Source organism: Heliangelus exortis, chromosome 19 (assembly GCF_036169615.1).
Source record: "Heliangelus exortis chromosome 19, bHelExo1.hap1, whole genome shotgun sequence".
Classification (NCBI taxonomy): Eukaryota; Metazoa; Chordata; class Aves; order Apodiformes; family Trochilidae; genus Heliangelus; species Heliangelus exortis.
The window spans coordinates 2,145,087-2,164,419 of NC_092440.1; the positions used below are offsets into that span (position 1 = coordinate 2,145,087).

The 19,333-nt window shown below is 47.0% G+C and overlaps 1 protein-coding gene across 6 annotated transcripts in view; it reads left to right on the plus strand.

Moving 5' to 3' along the window:
- Positions 1–15,768, plus strand: part of MTMR3 (myotubularin related protein 3) — a 78,948-nt gene extending 63,180 nt beyond the window's left edge. For 3 of the 6 annotated variants that reach the window (XM_071763561.1, XM_071763560.1, XM_071763559.1), the window contains 8 exons: positions 565–750; positions 2,146–2,316; positions 4,358–4,503; positions 5,224–6,637; positions 8,917–9,027; positions 9,530–9,618; positions 11,056–11,082; positions 13,306–15,768. In XM_071763561.1, coding sequence (XP_071619662.1) covers positions 565–750; positions 2,146–2,316; positions 4,358–4,503; positions 5,224–6,637; positions 8,917–9,027; positions 9,530–9,618; positions 11,056–11,082; positions 13,306–13,477 — 2,316 coding nt within the window. In that variant the 3' untranslated portion in view covers positions 13,478–15,768. The remainder of the gene's footprint in view (positions 1–564; positions 751–2,145; positions 2,317–4,357; positions 4,504–5,223; positions 6,638–8,916; positions 9,028–9,529; positions 9,619–11,055; positions 11,083–13,305) is intronic. The other 3 variants (XM_071763563.1, XM_071763562.1, XM_071763564.1) reach the window with 3 other exon arrangements.
- The last annotated feature ends 3,565 nt before the right edge of the window (positions 15,769–19,333 follow it).

Genomic DNA, 19,333 nt, shown 5'->3' on the forward strand with positions numbered 1-19,333 from the left:
TCAAGCTGTGGCCTCCCCAGGGCTGAGCACAGGGGCAGAATCCCTTCCCTGGACCTGCTGGCCACGCTGGTCCTGAGCCAGCCCAGGATGCCATTGGCCTTCTTGGCCACCTGGGCACACTGCTGGCTCCTCTTCAGCTTCCTATGATCTGCCCATCATTTCCAAGGGAGAGTTTTCCCATCATTTCCAAGGGAGAGCTTTCCTCTTCTGTCCAAATGTTGGTTACCATCATCTAGAGGATTTTAAGTTGAATTTCCTATCCTCCCCCCTTGCCTGGCCATGACAGGTCTCATATCAGCATCTTCCACACCAGTCACTGAGGGCTTAATCTGCCTTATTCCTTTTCTTGTTTCTGGAGGCTGGGGAATTCATACCTGTCCTGATTTCATTGTGCAGCATTTCAGAACACAGAGGCAGCAGGGAAAGCAGCAGAGGAAGCAAGAAATGGGAACGAGCGAGGGCACAGGAATAAAGCAATTCCCAGTAGTTTCAAGACTGCCTTAAAAAAACCTCAGCCAGTGAAAACAAAATCAGAACTTTTCATCTCTGCTTTCATTTCTCCAGGGTTTCCAGGTGCTAGTGGAGACAGAGTGGCTGGATTTTGGCCACAAGTTTGCAGACCGCTGTGGCCATGGTGAGAATTCGGATGACCTGAACGAGCGCTGCCCCGTGTTCCTACAGTGGTTGGACTGCGTCCATCAGCTCCAGAGGCAGTTCCCTTGCTCTTTTGAGTTTAATGAAGCATTCCTTGTGAGTTGTGGCTCGAGAGATTGCTGTTTTATAGACTGTTTCTAAACCAGTGTTAACGTGCTACAAGAGCCTCCAGGGGTTTGGGATTTTTCCCATCTATCCGTGATACGCTGCAGCCTGAGAAAGAAAACGGGAGAACTGCCCAGAGAGGCAAAAGTACTTGGATACTTCATGGGACCTGAGATCTCTTCACTCCTAAAAGTGAAGCAAGATCCTCAAATGCTTTTAAACTCTAAAGGAGGAAATCAATGATATTAATAATTCATATTATTCATAATTAATAATTCATTAATAGTCTCACCTAAGAGGTGCTGAACTAACTCTGGTACAAACAATATGAAAACTCTAATATTTAGCAATAAAGCTGCACCCTACTTTGCTCTTGGTTTGATTTGAAGACTCCTGTAAAAACAAACTTTCCCTTTCCCTTTCTCTTTAGTTTTGCTGCTGCAAAGATGTAGGAGATATGAGCTGTGTTGATTCTCTTTTGGAGTAGACAGCTCTCCTGTGAGAAGTTTGCCTGGGATGGGCAAAATCCATTCTCAAGGCTGGAAAGCAGATCTCTGGGAAAGTGGCAGTCTGCAGGACTAGTAACCTGAAGAATAAAAGTTTTTATGAAGTGCCTGATCTAACAAGATTTAAAGCACATTCCTGTGATTGTGGTTGACTTGAATTACCACTTGCCAGCTCAGGCATGAAACCAAGTATATGTAGAGTCCTGGCTTAGCTCAGTTGTGAAATGAGATACATAAGGTTATAACTGGCTTCACAGCACACTGCTAATCTACAGGAGCTGTGTGTGACTGTACCCTTGCTATTCTGGCCTTTTTTGGGTAAACCCCTTAATTTATTAGAGGATTGAAGTACTTGTCTTCATTTAAATGCCTGAATAATGCAATGGAAGTCATTTATATACTTAAAGTTAAGCTCATATTAAGCTATTTTGTCAGACTGGGACCACAGCATGGAGTGAATAGTGATCAGGATGGGTGTGCTGGGTGCATTTATACCAGTGGCCAGGAATTAACACTTTTCCCCACCATTCTTTAACTTTCTGTGCTGCAGTAATGCTTTTTAACAGGTGTTGTGATTCTCTTCTTTGCCTGTCCTACAGGGCTGAGTTTGAATCAGCAAGACTTTTATACCTGGTTATGAATCAATATTTTGTCTTTATTTTTTCTGATTTTTAGTTCTCATTTGAAAAGATTGTGCTCTGCTGGTTCTTTTTGCAGTTAGTTTAGAGGGAAGTATGCAAAAAAAAAAAAAAAAAAAAGCTACATTTGTATATCAGTCTTGAGGAAGGAAAAGATTTGTCGCTTCTCAAGCCTGAATGTTGATTCTCACATCAAGCAGCTGTTTTCTGCCACCTGACAATATTTCTGTTGGTCTGTGCAGGTCAAATTGGTGCAGCACACCTACTCTTGCCTCTTTGGTACATTCCTGTGCAACAATGCAAAAGAGAGGGGAGAAAAACACACTCAGGAACGGACCTGTTCTGTCTGGTCTTTGCTGCGGGCAGCAAACAAAGCCTTCAAAAACCTGCTCTACTCCTCCCAGTCTGAATCTGTAAGTATCCTTCATTCCTCACCAGGTGGGGAGAGTCCCTTTAGGGGCTCCCAGGTATCCCGTTCTTCTAAGTGTGTGTGTGCCTTAAGGAAATGCTCACACTTGGAGGAGGAGGAGGGGGACATCCTCCTGGCTTCACTGTCCTTGTGAATACAGGGTAGGGAGGGGCATTTCCCAGAAAAATGTGCTCAGCTCTCCTCATAGATCTGTTTGCCTTTGAACACTGTTCATTCTGACATTTCAAGCCTTGCATTAAATCTGCTGATATTTGAGAAATGTCAAATGCAACCTCAGAACTTTCTCTAGGCTGGAAATGTTTTTTCTGTAACTGAAAATTTGCCTTTTTTTTTTTTTTTTTTTTTTTTTTGTAACAGAAAACATTCCTATGTTTTGACAAACAGACTTTTCTAGAAAACTAAGCTATGTCAGAGGAGTGTCATAAAACTGCATACAGACCTAGGCACTGTGTCTATATTAATCTTAAATCTAAATTATTAAATTATTAAATCTAAATCTTAAATCTAAACAGAAAAAGTAACTCAGATTATTTAGTGTATCTTTGTTTCTCTTAATACTTTCACATTTCCACTGTGGTTCTTCTATAGTTATAGCTCACTGAAGCTTCTGAGAAGGGGCTCACAGTTATGTTTTTGTGTATTTGATAAAAGTCCCTGTAAGGCATTGAGGGATACAGTGTGGTGGGCATGTGAACAAATAATCAGTCATCACCACGAGGCCAGCAAAAACTTCTATAAATATTTAAACCCTTTTTGTATATGGAAAGTATCAGATAACAAAAAGCAAACTAAGGACTATGCCATGGCTTTGCACATGGTAAGCGTGGCTGCTAATTGCTGCCTAGACTAAAATTAAAAACTGGCTTAGTAAGGAAGAGTTTATGCTGACATTTGTTCCAAAAGGCTGAATTTTAGATTGACATCAGTGAGGGTCTCCCCTGGGTGCTGGGTGTGCAGCCTGCACTCAGCCTGTGGGCAGCTCCTCTTTGTCCCTGCCACAGGCAAAGCCCTGCAAGGCTTTGCAACCTGGCATTGTCAGCATAGGAGTGGACATGGGAACTGAAAGTCTGAGGCATTGCAGATAAATGTGGCTCATGAACTATGGATAGAGCTGAATTTTCTCTGAAAAGAGCCCCAGGTTTGGTGAGGAGGGGCTCAGAGCAGTGTCCTGCAGTGTGGGTGCAGTCCTGGAAACTTGGCCTCTGTTCTGAGTAAATGCTCCACTGCAGTGTCCTGAGCTCCTCAGGATAATCTGGATGTGGGAGTTTAGTAATTTCCTGTGTTCATCTTTCTGTGGTTTTTACTTCAGTGTTTAAAAGGTGCCTCTTGATGTAAAACTGTAGTTGTTTAAGAGCAGCACCCACCAAATCAAGGCAACCTGCAGCCCTTCTGCTCAGTGCCAGCAAAACCTGGCTCTCCTCTGCCATCACCTGCTTTTCCATGAGGAATTGCTTGGGAAAACTGAAATTGATAAAGTGACCTGAGGAGTTTTTAAACTGAAACAGAAAGCATATTCCACAGTCAAGGAATCCCTCTTAAGAGCAAGCTGTCTCTTCAGCAAAGTATTTCTGCATGCACTTAATTTTTACCATATGAGTGCTTCCATTAAAGACAGAGTCAGCTTTGGATTGGAGCTTGCAGGAGGAGGTTCAGCTCTCATATGGCACAGTACAACACAGAGCACAAGGAAATCTCTGCATTAACAATGGGCCACTGAGTTCTTCAGCAGTTTGAGTTGCTCAGGAGCATTACTAAAGTGAAGATTCACACAGATCACTTTGCAGTAATTCATTCATGAGAAGCTGAAAGCTGGCATTGTTATGCCTCTGTCTCAGAAAGAAAAGATAATTATATATCCAAGTCCATCTGATTAAAAATGCCACGGCTGCTTGCTGGCCTTCCAAGTTATCTGGAGTTCCAGCAGAGCCTCCCAGCTGCAAACCTGGACAGTAAACTACCAGAATGGGATCTGAACACATTCTGGGAGTGAGCAGATCCTGACTGTTGCCTCTTCTCTCCTGCAGGTGCTGTATCCAGTGTGCCACGTACGGAATTTAATGCTCTGGAGTGCTGTTTACCTGCCCTGCTCTTCCCCCTCCACCCCTGCTGAGGACACCTGTGCCCCATACCCTGCTCCAGGCTCTAGCCCTGAAGATCAGCCTCTGGGCAGGTGAGCCTAGAGCCCAGAAAATCCCATCCTGTAAAGTAAGATCAACAGAGAATATTGTGGGACATAAAGAGGAGAATACTTGTGGTGGGAGGGGAGTATTTTTCACAGGTTTATTTGTGGGGCTGTCTGACCTACCCAAAAGCAATCTGTTGTTGTTTTGGTTTGGGAACTTGGTTTCAGAGGTGACAGCATAACAGAGAGAAGATCAGCAAAAAGAATTAAGCTCTGGGTATTGCATAGCCTTGTAGAATTCCTTGTATCTTAGTGGGACATAAGCCTTCATTTGCTTGTCTTAAATTTGAGTTCTTTTCCTGTTTCTAGTTGTATAACTATTTATTTGTTTTTTGGGTTTTTTGTTTTTTTGTACAATGATTCTGAGCACGTGTTAATTAGGAGGTGTGACCAGACTGTAAGCATTTGTGCTTTGTGGTACAGGGATTATTCTGGGAATGTTTGAAGTCTGATTGAACATATTCTCCTGATGGCAAACAAAAGAAAGTAGTGAAGCAGCTCTGCACTACAGATGGTCCAAAATGTGCTCCTAGATAATGCTTCCCAGAAGTCCATTAGTTAGCAGATGGTTCCTGTTTTAATTACTGGGGGAGGGCGTAGGGGGGGAGCTTTTAAACCGTAGTAGCTAAACGCTAAACATTTAGGGGGGGAAAAAAAGAAACCCAAAAATCCCCTGACTTTGGATTCTGATTGTTTGTACCTTTCTAGGTTACCAAAGACAAGATCATTTGACAATCTGACAACAGCTTGTGACAGCAGTGTGCCTACAACCAATCGACGCAGCAGTGACCCCAGCCTCAACGAGAAGTGGCAGGAGCACCGGCGGTCCCTGGAGCTGAGCAACCTGGGGAACCCTGGGGATGATCCCTTTGATGGAGACAGCCTGAGCAAACAGGGCAGGGCTCCAGTTGGAGCAGAGCTCTCTGTTGCAGCTGGTGTGGCAGAGGGACAGATGGAGAACATTTTGCAAGAGGCCACTAAAGATGATGTGGGTCTGGAGGAGCACTTACGGGGTAGCCTCGAGACCGTAGGTAAAGGGGATGAGATTGCTCTGGATAAGGAGAAGAGAACTGAAAATCTCCACGGGTATGTCCGTGACCTCTGTGAAAAGGCTGAGGCAGATAAAGGAATGGTGATGAACAATCCAGCACCCAATCCACATCCAGTTTCACAAGGTGCTTCTGAGCTTAAAGGACAAGAGGATGAGCATACTGATCTCAGCAATGCTCTCCAGAAGTTACCTCAGGTGAGAGGACTGCAGGCTATTCCTTTGGAGAGCTTTGGAAACAGAGATGCTCAGAAGAACATGGAGGAGGAAGGTGTGAGCAAACTTGAAGGAGAAGCAGAGGGTCTGTTGTACAACCCAGCACAGGCCAACCTGCCGTTGCTTCTTACAATCCCACGTGAGGTGAGGACATCCAATATTGAGAGTTCTACAGAAACCTTGACAGAGAATGAAGCAAAGCAAGAGCTTGTTCCTAAGAGTCCTTGCCATAGGCCTCACCTGACAGACAACAGTGCTGAGGAACTTTCTGAGAACAGGCTAGAGGGGGAGAGCACGCTGGAACTTCAGAAACCGGGAGCAAAAGTACATAGGACTTCTGGTAGCAGCACCACACACATCCTGATGCCTTCCCCTTGTGCCTTGCCTTTAGCTGAATGTAAAGAGGAGGTTGTGTGTAATGGAGAGCTGGAGCCTGAGAACAAGGTGGCTGAGAAGCCTGCAGGGTTCAGCATCCCCCAGAAATACCCCACCACGAACGGACACTGCGTGAACGGAGAGGACGGGCGCATCAAAGCCTCTCTGAGCCGTCAGGTCTCCACAGCCAGCTGTACTTCTGCACAGTTTCACTTGAGGAACTTGCACCAAAAGTGGATGTTCGGTCACCTGGGGAAGCAGCAGGTGGCCAGCAGCCCCGACCAACCTGCCAGAAGTCACCTGGATGATGATGGGATGCCCGTCTACACCGACGTTATCCAGCAGCGCCTGCGCCAGATAGAAACTGGGCACCAGCAGGAGGTGGAGACCTTGAAGAAGCAAGTGCAGGAGCTGAAGAGCAGGTTGGAGAGTCAGTTCCTCAACAGCTCCTTACGGCTCAATGGTGACTATGGAGATGAAGTGGTAAGTGACGTGGTAGCTGGGCCACTGCTGGAAACAGTGGGCTAGTCAGTCACCTTCTGGAGCTTGCTGTAGTGTCAGCTCTGGTTCCTTGGTCAGGTAGTGATTATTTTTTTTTGGCAGTGCAGGCTTTTATAAAACTCTCAAGGTCATTCTGAAGAGGGCAAACGACTTGAGTAAAAGGCAAGTGGCAACTAAAGCTGACTAATACTTTCACTGTCTTCCAGTTTGACCATAAATGTACCAAAGGTTTATTTCAAGATGGGTGTTTCACAGCCTGCTCACACGTGCCTGGACATACTCAGACACCCTGCACTGGCCTCTTTCCAAAGCCCATTTGTTTTTACTGTTGTTTTTCTGTACAGGCAAAGCTGTTTTTCTAAGGACATGAATGTGTCATTTATTGAGACAGCAGCACAGGACTCATCTCCTGGTGCTTTTCATGCTCAGGGTAAGAGATGCAGCAGTGGCTGCTCTGTTCACTCAAACCCAGGAAGTTCCAGCCAGCCCCTTTTCAGACAGCTGGCTGGCTCAAAGCTCATTAGCTGGAATAAATTAAGAGCTTTTGTGACAGTTTTTTGTCAATGAGGGGGTTTTCTCAACGAATTGGGAGTTTTTTAATTTTGTGCTTTCACATGGAAGTGTTTAAAGCCTTTTAAGTTTTAGGTGTGATTCAAATGCAGTTTGCTGGTTACTGTAGTGATTCAATGATTTATGTAGTTGTGGTTGCAAAAGAAACTTTAAGACCAGAAACAAAGTAAGTGCAATTCCAAATTCAAGAGCTTAATAGCTGGCAAGGTTTCTAGGTGCTTCTCTAAAGTGGGTTTTTTAGTTGCTTCTCCCCTGCTTGTTTTTTACCTGATTTCTCCTTGTCCTTTAACTAATAAATAATGAAATGTCAATAGCAGTACAATCACTGGCTTTGTGCTGTTGCTGAAGGTAGCACTGATTCCAAAAGTAAACTGTTTTGGGGAGGCCTTTTGAGCACAGAGCAGTGCTGGGAATTGCTGCCAGACTTGTTTTTTTCAAAGGCCTGGTGTTATTAGTTAAAAGAAATGAAGAGGGGAATTTGGATATTCCTGTGGGTTTGAATACTGGGCAGAGCCTTGGTTTGTAGTTCCTGAGCTTGATATAACACCCATCAAAAATTCCCTTTTCTTACGTGCACATTAGAATGTGCTTTATGTACCTGCAAAATTGAAGAAGAAAAAAAGAATTACAGGAGATTTTCAGCTTTTAATTCAGTATTGTTCAGCAGTGGCAGAGGTGCTGGATAGTCCCAGGTACATTTCTTGTGAAAAATACTCAGAGTCCTTTTGGCTGTTCCCCTTGGAGACAGCTCTGAGAGCTCCTCTTGAGCATCCATTCCAGCTCAAGGTCAGCTCAGCTTGGATTCCTTGGAGAAAGTTGATGTTTTGGCTTCATGTGTTATACTCCCTTGTTGTTGTTTTTTTAAGGCCAAAAACCTTCACAAACTGTAGTGCAGGGCTGGATGTGAGAGCTGCTGTCTGTTAGGAAATTTCACCATTTTTAAGAATCTGGTTTCTATCTTCTAGTTATGCCTCAGCTTAGGGGTAGCAGGTTTCCTTCTGGAGCTCCAGAGGTGCCCATTCTTCAGGCACACAACTCAAGATTTCTTGCTATTTTTAATGTGGTTTAAGGGCTAGCTGAGTTAATTCAGTTAAAATACAACTCTACCTGGCTAGATTATATTAAGGAAGCATCATTCTTATATATGGAATATATGTAGCTCAAATTCTGAGTTTCCCATGTGTCATTTGGCTTGCATTTTCCAGAATTTTTACCCACAAAAGGCTGTAGGTGGTCTTAACATTCATTTTGACAGTGGAACAACCTTGGAAAGGAAATCCAGCCACGAAACTGGAGCCACAGGCAGCAGCTTTTTTGGTTCCTCACCCAAAGTGTTGACAGACTCTGTGCTAACACAGCAGAAACCAGATTCAAAATCATTCTACCTTACCTCATCATCTAGTCAGAGGATCAACAACGGACCTGCTGGGATTTTATTTTATTTTTTATTGCTGGTTTTTTTGAGGTTTTCTTCAATTCACCCCTGCACAAACCACTTGACCGTGTGCCTTTACTGCCACCGCTGTGCTTTGGGAGGTGCCTGGTGATCAGATTGCCTTATCCAGTGCAGTCATCACCTCTTCCTTAGCAGGAGGAAGCCATTCTGCTCCTCCCCACCACTGTCTGGTCTTTATTTGTAGGGAAGCAGGACTGTGGGAAGGTTCTGTTCATCTGTGTTTGTTTGCCAACAGACTTCTATACCCGACTCGGAAAGCAATCTGGATCAGAACTGCTTGTCTCGCTGCAGCACAGAGATTTTCTCTGAAGCCAGCTGGGAACAGGTGGATAAACAGGACACAGAGGTACAGACTAAATCCCTGTAAATTGCTCATTCTTCCCCTAGGATGGGATATTCACCATTCAAATTATCTGATGGCCTTTAGTCACTTGGGCCACTTCTTGTCAACTTTCTTCCTCGCGTTTCACTTGTCTCTCGTACTTTCAAACTCAGTACCTGTGCCTATGTGCCCTCTGCTGTGTGTGACCTCTCTGAGGAGCTGTGGAAGGGATGGTTAGCTGAAGGAGCCTTAGGTGGACACATGCTTGGTGAATATTCTTGGCCTGCATACTTCTAAAGCATAGCAAAAAAACCAAACCAAAACAGGACTTCATTTCTGTTCATCTGAGGGGACTTTTGTATATGTGCTCTCAAAGGGAAGGTTTCTGTCATCTGTCTTCAGTTGTTGCAAACACAGAATTTTTGCTCTTGCACAAGTACTTCATGGTCCTTTGCCTTGAATTTGTGACCACCAATGTGATGGATTTGTTCCTCATGAATTGCCCTCTGTCTTTTCTTTCTCCCAGGTGACACGATGGCTCCCAGACCACCTTGCTGCACACTGCTATGGCTGTGACAGTACGTTCTGGCTTGCCAGCAGGAAGCACCACTGCAGGTAACCTGGGCATCAACAGCCATGATCTTGATCCCCCTCCTTAAAGCAGGAAAGAACTTTCCTGTGACATGTAATTCCTCTCTCAGGGATGGATGTCAGACTGAGTGTTTCAGAGTAGGGCTGTTCATGCTCCTGAAGGAGCAGGGAGCTTTGGGAGAAGTTTCCTCAGTTGATGCAGAGTGTATATTTAAAAAGCCAGATTTTGGCATCTGCTCCAGCCTGGCCTAATCAGATCCTGCCTTTTTTTCCTCAGACTGGATTTGGAGGCAGATGGCTGTTGAGCTTTTTAAGAGGGTGTCAATAATTAAAAGTACTGGATTGTCATCTTAGCATTCAGTAATTCAATAATGCAGCTGTATGAATAGCATCTTCTGACCATTCCTCATGGTAAACCTGCTCCTTTCCTTCTGCAGCCATTCTCCCCTTTTCAGTAAACTGCTCCTGTAAGAGAGCAAGAGAGTAAACTCTCTTTTAAGAGACTGAGGACACCTCTGAAATCAAAGTTTTCTGGATTATTCTTTGCCAAACATATTGCCAGCAGAGGCTGCACCAGATTATGCAGGCAGCAGGGGTTTAATGCTGAACAGGCCTTTTGATTAGATCACATTCAAGTTAAAGAAAGAATTTCAGTTTTCTAAGTTCTGTTTCAAATAAATCCCTGTTCCTGATTTCTGGACATGAGAAAATTATCACAATGGTCATTTTAAACAAATGACAGTTTTGAGGCTTCATTGCTTTTTGAAGTTGTAAAGAATTACAAACATCTTTCTTGGTTTTTTGTGTTTTGTTCCATTTTAGTCTTGTGGAGATAAAACCAGGGAAGAATGAACAGAACTTGATTGGCTTTGATTTCTATTTTTCATGTCCACTGTGTTTGTATCTTAAGGCTTCAGATGAAATATGTAATTGCCAAGCATACAGCTGGACACACCTGAAGGGTTTTATAAGAGAGAAAATGGGGTTTTTCTTTGTCCCTTTCCTGGTGGTGTCTGTTGGGATCTGTGCCACCTGGGATGGCTGACACTGGGCAGGACATTCCTCTTTCCTGGGCTGGGCTCTGGAGAACTCCTACCACATGGATACACACAGGACATCCCAACCCCCCAGGAGTTCACATTGACTCCAGGTTTCAAGTTTGGTTGCAGATTTCTCTGCAGTGTCTTTGTTCCTTCAGCTTCCAAATGTCTGCCCTGGGTTGCCCAGGTTGTCCACATCCACTCTGGTCATTCCTGGTAGGGACCTGTGGGCAATCAACAAGGACACCAAGTGTTTCCCTAGTCCACATTATCAGAGAGCAGCAATAGTGCCACTCTGGGAATGAAGAAGAGTTGAAACCCTCCCACTGTAAAGCCTTGAGCAGGAGAAGTGTCCAGCTTCATCACCTCTATTTGCTGCTTTTCCCTGTTCCCCTCTGAGCTCTCTCTCCCCTCCTTGCAGGGACATTGAACGTGTTGATCAGATCTGGTGAGCATTTCCAACAGCCTCTGTCTGTTGTCTGTCTGCCTCTTCTTGGTAACTTCTCCAGACTAACCTGGTGTCTTCCTTCTCTTTGTCTTTCACTTGCCTGGAACTCACTAGAAATAAGTGGTGGGTGACTGGCACGATCTGTTGGGTGTTCAGCTGGGGATCAACAGTCCTCTCTTCACAGAAAGGCATTCAGGCTTTTGGTAGCTTCAGCTGGGGTGTGTATCACACTAACACTGTCAGTAAATTGTGTGTCACTTCTAACTGAGGAGAGGCTCAGCTTTAGCTGTATGCATTCATTTTCCCTTTCTACCTTATTTTTGGGAGATGCCCACTCGTTGCCAAACAGCTCTAATACTGCTGTGTGCTGTGGTGATGAAAAACCCTTCCACTTCCTTTAGGACTGAAAAGACTGTGGCAGTCACAGGTGATGCAAAGATGGTGGGGGGTTAGTGTCACCAAAAAAAGAGACAAACATCCTTGATTTAGGAAGAAGAGGAGGTGTTGACAGCATGATTTGAAGTCCCCACTCCTCAAAGGAGTGAGATCACTTTTCCAGCGTGTTCTTAACATCTCTTTGATCTCAAGCAAAGCTGAGGACCACCAGGATAGAAAGGATGAGTTGTTCAGAGCTTTCTGAAGCTCAGGGGAGAAGTTACAGAACACTATTATCTGTCCCAGAAAGATATAACAACAAAAAGCCCTGAGCATATGTTAGGAAGCTGGTGAGCTCCAACAAACAGATTCTTATTTTAATTCCTCGGGTGCTTTTTTGACCTCGTCCAACAACAGTGAACTTCTGTTGGATCACTGTGCTTTGAGCAGCAAGATGTCAGAGCTGCTTTTCTGCAAGTTGTTTTTGTGTAACACCTCTCAGGACTGCTTTTACTCCTGCTTTTTTATTTGATAGTGATCTCTAACAGGATCCTTAGGAAGATTTGGAAAGCCCTGTGGTCAGGCTTGGCTACTGTCAGCCTCCCTGCACCAGGGACGCAGCTCTGAGCTGGGGAGCTGCTCTGCAGAGCTGAGAAAATCAGCCCATTCAAGTGAGAAATGGGATTTCTCTGCTGCCTCTGTCCCCAGCAGTGACCAGCATCTGGCAGTCCTGTCTCTTGGCAAGGAAGGATTAATCAGAGCTGCTGGGTGGAGGCAGAATTCTCAGTGTCAGTCTCTTGGCAGCAGGGAATCTTTTCTAGCGCAAACCGATTGTGGCACAAATGCCAAAGAGTTAATGAAAAGGGTGTCAGGCCCAGGGGGGTCCCTGGAGAGCTTTCCTCAACTCCTGAGCAGGATAGATGGGTTTGGAGGACAGGGCAGTGTGGTGCTCACCAGCCTGGCTTGAGCAGCAGCAGTTCTGAGAGGGTTGTGAGGAGGTAATTAGGTTCAAGCTGTTGGTTTTCTCCCTGCCTCCTGCGAGGTGCATGTGCCTCCCCCAGCTGAGAGCTGACACCCACCCTGCTGCAGCCTTGCTGAGCATGAAATACCTGGCTGCCCATCTCCTGGCTTTGCATGATCCTTGTTGATTCAGTTTACTTTGTGCAGAAGTGTGGGACTGCCAGGAACACGGGGGCAAGGACTGCAGCAACCCAAACTCAGTTTAATTTTTTTCATCTGTCCCATGCTTAAAACTTTCCAGCAGTGCACTTGGAAGGAACGGAAGGAAATGTCTCTGTGCTGGAACTTCTCAGTACACATTCCTAGAAGAGTAAAGGAGCAGAGATTCCTCCTTCCTGCCAGGACTGCATTATCCAACTTGTCTATAAGGCCCATGAGGTCTGTGCCATGAGCAGGGCCAGTGCCCTGCACACCCCACAGCGGGAGGGCCCCTGCTGTGCCTCCTCTTAGCCCCATGTCCCCAGGCTGGCAGGGCTGAGCAGCACCATGGCCCAGCTCCTCCCCAGGATGTGGCCAAGAGCTTCCCTCTGGGTCACAGAGGGCCACTGTTCCCTCCAGTCTGAGACCAGGCAGAGCTGTGCAGAAGATGTCATGAATTTTGTACCCTGATTTCCTTTGTGCTCCTCTCTGGTGTCCGTTCCCTAAAGCTGTGCTTCAGCTCCAGAGTGCAGGGCTGTCTGCAGACTCCTGGTACTTGAGGAACAACCGCAGCCTCCAGGGCTGAGCCCATCACAACACTGCCAGCAGCATCGTTGTAGAACTCGGGTAGCTTTGTCAAACTGCTTCTAACGTTTTTCTTTTCCATTTTTCCTCTGTTCCCAACGCAAGGAATTGCGGAAATGTCTTCTGCTCCAGTTGCTGTAACCAGAAGGTGCCCGTTCCCAGTCAGCAGCTCTTTGAACCCAGCAGAGTCTGCAAATCGTGCTACAGCAGCTTGCACCCCAGCAGCTCCAGCCTTGATCTCGAACTGGATAAACCCATCACTGCCACATCCAATTAAAGGCCCGGCCTGGCAGCAGCGGGGGAGCAGCCCTGTGCCGCCCCTTCCCCGGCAGCCGGGCGGATCCTGGCTGGGCTGAGGCTGGGAGGAGCCCTGCACTGTGGAGCTTGGGGCGTGGAACACTGCTGGGCGGGACAGAGCCGAAGGATACTGCTGGATTGTGGGATTCTCCTTTCCCGGCTCTTCCCCGTTTCCTTTCTGTCCTCTCTGTGTGTATGTGTCCATGCGCGTGTGTGTATATATAATAATATATATATGTTTGTTTGCTGGGAGGTTGTGGAAGTGGGAAGGGAGCTGGTGCCAGGGCCAGAATTCCCCTTTGGATTTCACTGTCCCAACTGCTTGAACTGTTGCAGACAGACAATTTTATGGGAGGGAGGAAGAGGGGGAGGAATCAGTGGAGGCAGTGTGCACAGTGTGAGTACCAGTAGCCTCAGTGCTAGCGCTTTCAATCACTCCTGTTACTTCCAAACAAAAAAAAAAAACAAAAAACAAACTGCTGTTTGGGAACCTGTTGCTGCTAGAAGAAATGGGAAGCTCTTTCCCAAGAGAGCACTCTCCCTCTCTATTCTTAGAGTGGGCTTAGTTCCCCTCGCTGCAGGAAGGGGGAATGGATGTCCGTGCAGGGTGGCTCTGTCTCTGCTGTCAGCCCTCAGGGGGGGCTGGGACCACCTGGAGGACACTGCCTGAGTGATGTGATGCTTGGGTGGGAGGGGGCTGGACAGGCTGCCCAGCTGAGATGGGTGTTCTGCTGGCACCTCTTGCTGAAGTTCTCTAAATGCAATTCATTATTTAAACCCGAGGGGGAAAGTAGGAGACTGAGTCCTCTCCTTGCCCCATCTGCAGGGTGGGTTCCTCAGTGTGGAGCAGTGCACTCCCTGGGTTCTTACAAACACCCCTGAGCTCTTGTTCAGACTGGCACTTTAATATTAGAGACTTTCCAAACCAACAGAAGAGCAGCTGGGACACGCTGGGGTCTTCCCCAAACTCAGTCCCTGAGCAGTGCACTGGGGCTTCTCCTACTCCTGGGATGTCTCCTCCTTTTTCAGTCTCTATTGAGTATATTCCAGATAGGAAATCCCTGAGGATTTTTAGAAAGCTCTGCAGTACATCACGGATTGCCCTGCCCCAAGCTGAGTCACTTTTCAAGTCCCCTCATTGTAGTGTGAGCCTCTGGAACACAGGAGTTAAAAGGAGAGTTCGGGTCCTCGTCCCTTCAGAGCCCGCTGAGTGCAGTTGGGCAAGGAAGAAACTTGGATCCTGCTTCACAGGGCATTGCCCAGACAAATTTACAACTTCTCTTGTGATATTTTCAAACCCAGAAACATCCTGCTGGAGTATTTGAGAGTTTTAAATACAACAATCCAAGAAACCTGGGGAAAGGAGTGTGCTTCCCTTCCCTGGAGTGTCACAATCCCCCAAATTGAGTATCACACAGAGAAAACCATCCCTGATTATTTTTTAGGTCTGGTGAGGGGGTGAAAAGAGATGTCAGGGTGTTTGATTTGTGACTTTGCCCTTCCCACACCCTTTGCAAGGCTCCTTTAATCTGCTGCAGCCTGAGCTGAAGATTCCCAAGACAAAAATGAATGTCCAAGGAGGCTGGTTTAGTGTGGCAGCCTGTGTCCTGAGGGGAGGGAGTCTGGTAACAGAGCACCCAGGGATCCCCCCTGGTGTGGGTTTTGAAATATTTTTCAGGAGGGAAGAGCAAAGAAAAAAGCTGGGATTTCTGGTCGAGGGGTACCTGGAAGTGTTTGTTGTTCCTAAAGCAGTGCAGCCACGAGCTGGAGCAGAGCTGCAGGTGTTGCTGTTCCATGCCAGGAGGCAGCTGGAGCAGGACAAGGATCACCCCCAGCTCCTGCCTCTGGCTCTTCGTGGAGGGGGTGAGTAGAGGTGTGAGTGTAGGGGCAGGGGTCGTTCTGCACACTAACATTGTGTGGGTTTGTGGTGCACATAGAGAGTCAAAAATAAGTCTAAGATTCTGCAGTTCCTAATGACAGGTGCCAAGAGGTTATGATACGGGTTTCTGGGGTCTCTGATGTACAGTGTGAATAAATGCTTGCAGCTCTTAGTCTTTTTTTGATCGATGAAGCACTTTTTTTATTAATATTATTTTTCTTTGTATGTAAAGGAGGAACCAGTATCTCTCCATAGCTGTGTATATAACCCTTCTCTCCTAAAGAGAGTAAAGTGCTCCTATATTTTTCATTTTTGTCAAAGCGAGAAGTAAATACTTTAGAATTGTTAAATATATAAATAAAAGTGAATAAAGTTTAGACTTTTGCATGGGAGCATTTGCTAACACACTTTCTATTCTTTTTAATTTTTCTTCCCTGTCCTTTGTAGAGGATCTGTTTGAGGCTGAGCAGGAACACCAAGGCCTTTGATCAAGGAGGCTGCAGAAGGCCTCTGCTTCCTTGCTTTCCCCCTGTGTGTCTCTGTGAGGAGCAGCAAACTGTTCCTAAAATTAGAAGAAAAAAAGTTAAGCTTGGTTTGCCTGCTGCAAGAGTCCTGGGCAGGGGGATCACCCAATCCAGAGGCAGCTCCAGGTCCCACCATCCCAGTGGGGGGAACTGTGTAAGAATCTCCTCTTCCTCAGCACCTTGCCTTTCCTTTTCCCCTTACCCATCAGCTGTGTCTTGAAGCATCTGGGATGATTTTATCCCACAGGTGGGAGCAGCCCAGGGAGCTCCTCTGCCTCTCAGTGGTGTTTGGGAGGGGGATGTTGAGCCCTGGCTGTGGGGCAGGGAGCAGAGATTGGTTCTGTGTTCCCTGCCTTATTCTCATTGCTGGGTGGGGGAGCTCTGGCTCCTTGGGAACAAACCACGTTCAGTGTCTTTTTATCTTTTCCCAGAAGGAGGAAAACCCAGCTGCTGTGTGTCCTGCAGAAGGCTGCTGCACAAGGGTCTGATTATTCTCCTTTTCCTAGGGCTGCTTGCTCCTTCCAGCCCCTTGGCCCTCACATAAGCTCAGTTCTCCCTCAGTTGTTTCTTTTCTTACTTGAAGTCGAGAGGATTTGCCCCAAATCCTCAGGGACTGAACAACTCCTTGAGGAACTGAGGGGTTTAGGGCCAGGCCTGTTCTCCTCACCAGCCATGGTGCACGATTGCTTTATAGTCTGGTGGTATTTATTTAATTAAATAAACCAGCAGAATGGGGGCAGAGCTGTACTCACAGCTGGGGGCTCCTGTTTACAGCTTCAAGAATAAAAAAAAAAAATTTAAAAATTAAATTAAAAAAAAGGAAAAGCATCTATCATGTTTTGCACTACTAAAAACCTGCAGAGGAACAGAAGATTTGAAGATTTTCAGTTAGACACCAGAACTTGATTTTTCTGAGCTCCTTCCACACGTGAGCAGGGCTGCAGTGGGGGGAGTGCAGATGTGGTGTGCACAGCCCTGCTCCTGGCCCAGCCACTGCTCTGCTTGGGTGTTCCCCACAAACACTCAGCACAACCTCTCTGTCCCCTCAACCACTGCTGGAGGGAAGCTGGAGGATTTTTTTCACCACCACGCAGCAGGAAGCTGTTGCCTTGCACAAGGGCTGCACTTCTGGGGTCTTGGTGGCTCTGCAGCACAGGGTGATGCTGCTTGGCACCTCCTTGCCAGGTGATCCCTTCTCCCTGAGGAATGTCCTCTCCTCTGTTTTACAGCTCTGGCAAAGCTGAAGGATCAGGTGAGCAGGGCTGGGCTGGAGTGTGCAGCCCCAGTGCTGCCTCAACCATCCCCTGGCAAGGCTCAGAGGGGCTCCCATCTGCCATGGACTGATCCACGATACCTTGGAAAAGGGTGGAGCTCCAGAACATCCACAGTACCTCGATGACACCGTTGTGTGGGGTGACAGAGCAAAGGATAACATTTTTCTTCCCTGTCCTTTGTAGAGGATCTGTTTGAGGCTGAGCAGAAACACCAAGGCCTTTGATCAAGGAGGCTGCAGAAGGCCAAAGATAAATCCACCCCTCAGTCACCAGCCCAACCATCTGTCCCATCCCTGCCTTGATGACCTGAAGCGTTGTGGGCCCCTTTGGCTACAAACACTTCACCTTTATGGTCCCAGTCCAGGTCTATTTGGGACACTTGAGCAGCCTCATCTGCTCATTGGTTGTTTTGATGTTCCTCAGTAGCTTGATACGAAGGTACGTGGGCATCTTGATGCAGTTTTACATCAAGTTTCTCTAACCCAGCAGCAATGTCTTTCCCCAGTTCAGCAGCACAGACAGATTTATCTCTACGTTGCCAGTTGTTTGGTTTCCACTGCTTTAACCAACCCCATAAGGCCTTTGCTACCAAATGGCATCGGTGGCTGAGGACCAGGACCCCCTCGGAGCAGGGAAAGATCCCTCTGCAGCCCAGGTGGGACACAGCCAGCCCCAACCTCTTCTGGGGGGGCACAGGCACTGGGGGCTGGTGGCACTGGAGGTGTTTGGCCGGGCTGGGCAGCAGGTTGTTAATTACAGCTTAATTGTAGGCTGGGGGGGGCAGGCTGGAGGATGGAAAATCAAAGGGTTGGGGGTGGTGAAGGGGAGAGGACAGCCCGAGAGGGTTGGGGGTGCTCAGCCTGGAGCAGGGGATGCTCAGAGCACCTTCCAGTGCCTGAAGGGGCTCCAGGAATGCTGGGGTGAGGCCTTTCAGCAGCACAGATAGTGAGAGGACAAGGGGGAATGGTTTTAAAGTGAAAGAGGGGAGATTTAGGTTAGATATTAGAAAAAAAAATTTCCTCACCATGAGGATAGTAAGGAACTGGAATAGGTGACCCAGGGAGGTTGTGGCTGCCCCATCCCTGGCAGTGCTGAAGGTTGGATGGGGCTTGGAGCAGCCTGGGCTGGTGGGAGGTGTCCCTGCCCATGGCACTGGGGGAGCTTTAAGGTCCCTTCCCCCCCAAACCATGCTCTGATTCTATGAAGGTGTTGGGAACCCCCTGGGAAGGGATCCAGGAGCCCACCCTGGGAGAAGTCCTGAGCTGCTGGAATGCTGTGGAGGGCAATGGCCCCGTGCAGAGCTCTGGTTCCCAGGTGAGTGTGGGCAGGGGTGTCCTGGCCAGGCTGTAGCTGCCTCCTCAATAGGTCCCTGACTGACCCAGGTGAGGTCTGGAGGAAGCTGTGCCCAGAAGCAATCAGAGGTTGGTGTTTTCAGGCTCAGGTTCTCTATAGCCCTTTGATTCCATTGCTCAGCTTCATGGATAAATCTTTTCACTTTTCTTGGTTAAAAAGCAAACCCAGCAATTTTGGGTCTCTTTTTGAGTCGAATGAGGCAGCTGTGGTGGCTCTGCCTGACACAGCCTTTGCTCAGGGTTTTTATCTGCAGGACAGAGCTTCCACTCTCCTGGGGCTCAGCACCCTGGGTCGGTTGCTGGGACAGCAGGGCAGGGGGATGTTGTTTTTTTTTTTTTAACAATTCCACTTTTTTTTTTTTTTGGTAAAGGGAGAACCCCCCAGTGCTAAGGCAATGCCACAGAGAGTGATGACCTTTCCCTGTGCCAGGGCTGTGGGAGCATTTGTCTCTGCCACTCTCCCCACCCCAGAGCTGTGCAGCTTTTCTGGGCAGAGGAACAGCACATTCCCATTTCCTCCCTTCCCCCCCTGTAATGCAGCATCAGAGCTCAGATCGTTACAGTTTGGGCTTTAAAATGAGCATATTCTTCAGATTTTCACCTTTTTAAAAATGCTGCTGAAGTTCCATCTTACTGTTTACCAAATATGGTTTCTTAAAGTGGTTTCCCATAGTTCTGCTGTTAAATGACTTTTACCTTGCAGTGACAACAGGTGATGGAATTGATTGTACTTTTTTGTTTTTTTTTTTTTTTTTTAGTCTGGATTAAAATGCCATCTGAAGTCATGATTAATTATTTCAAGGACAT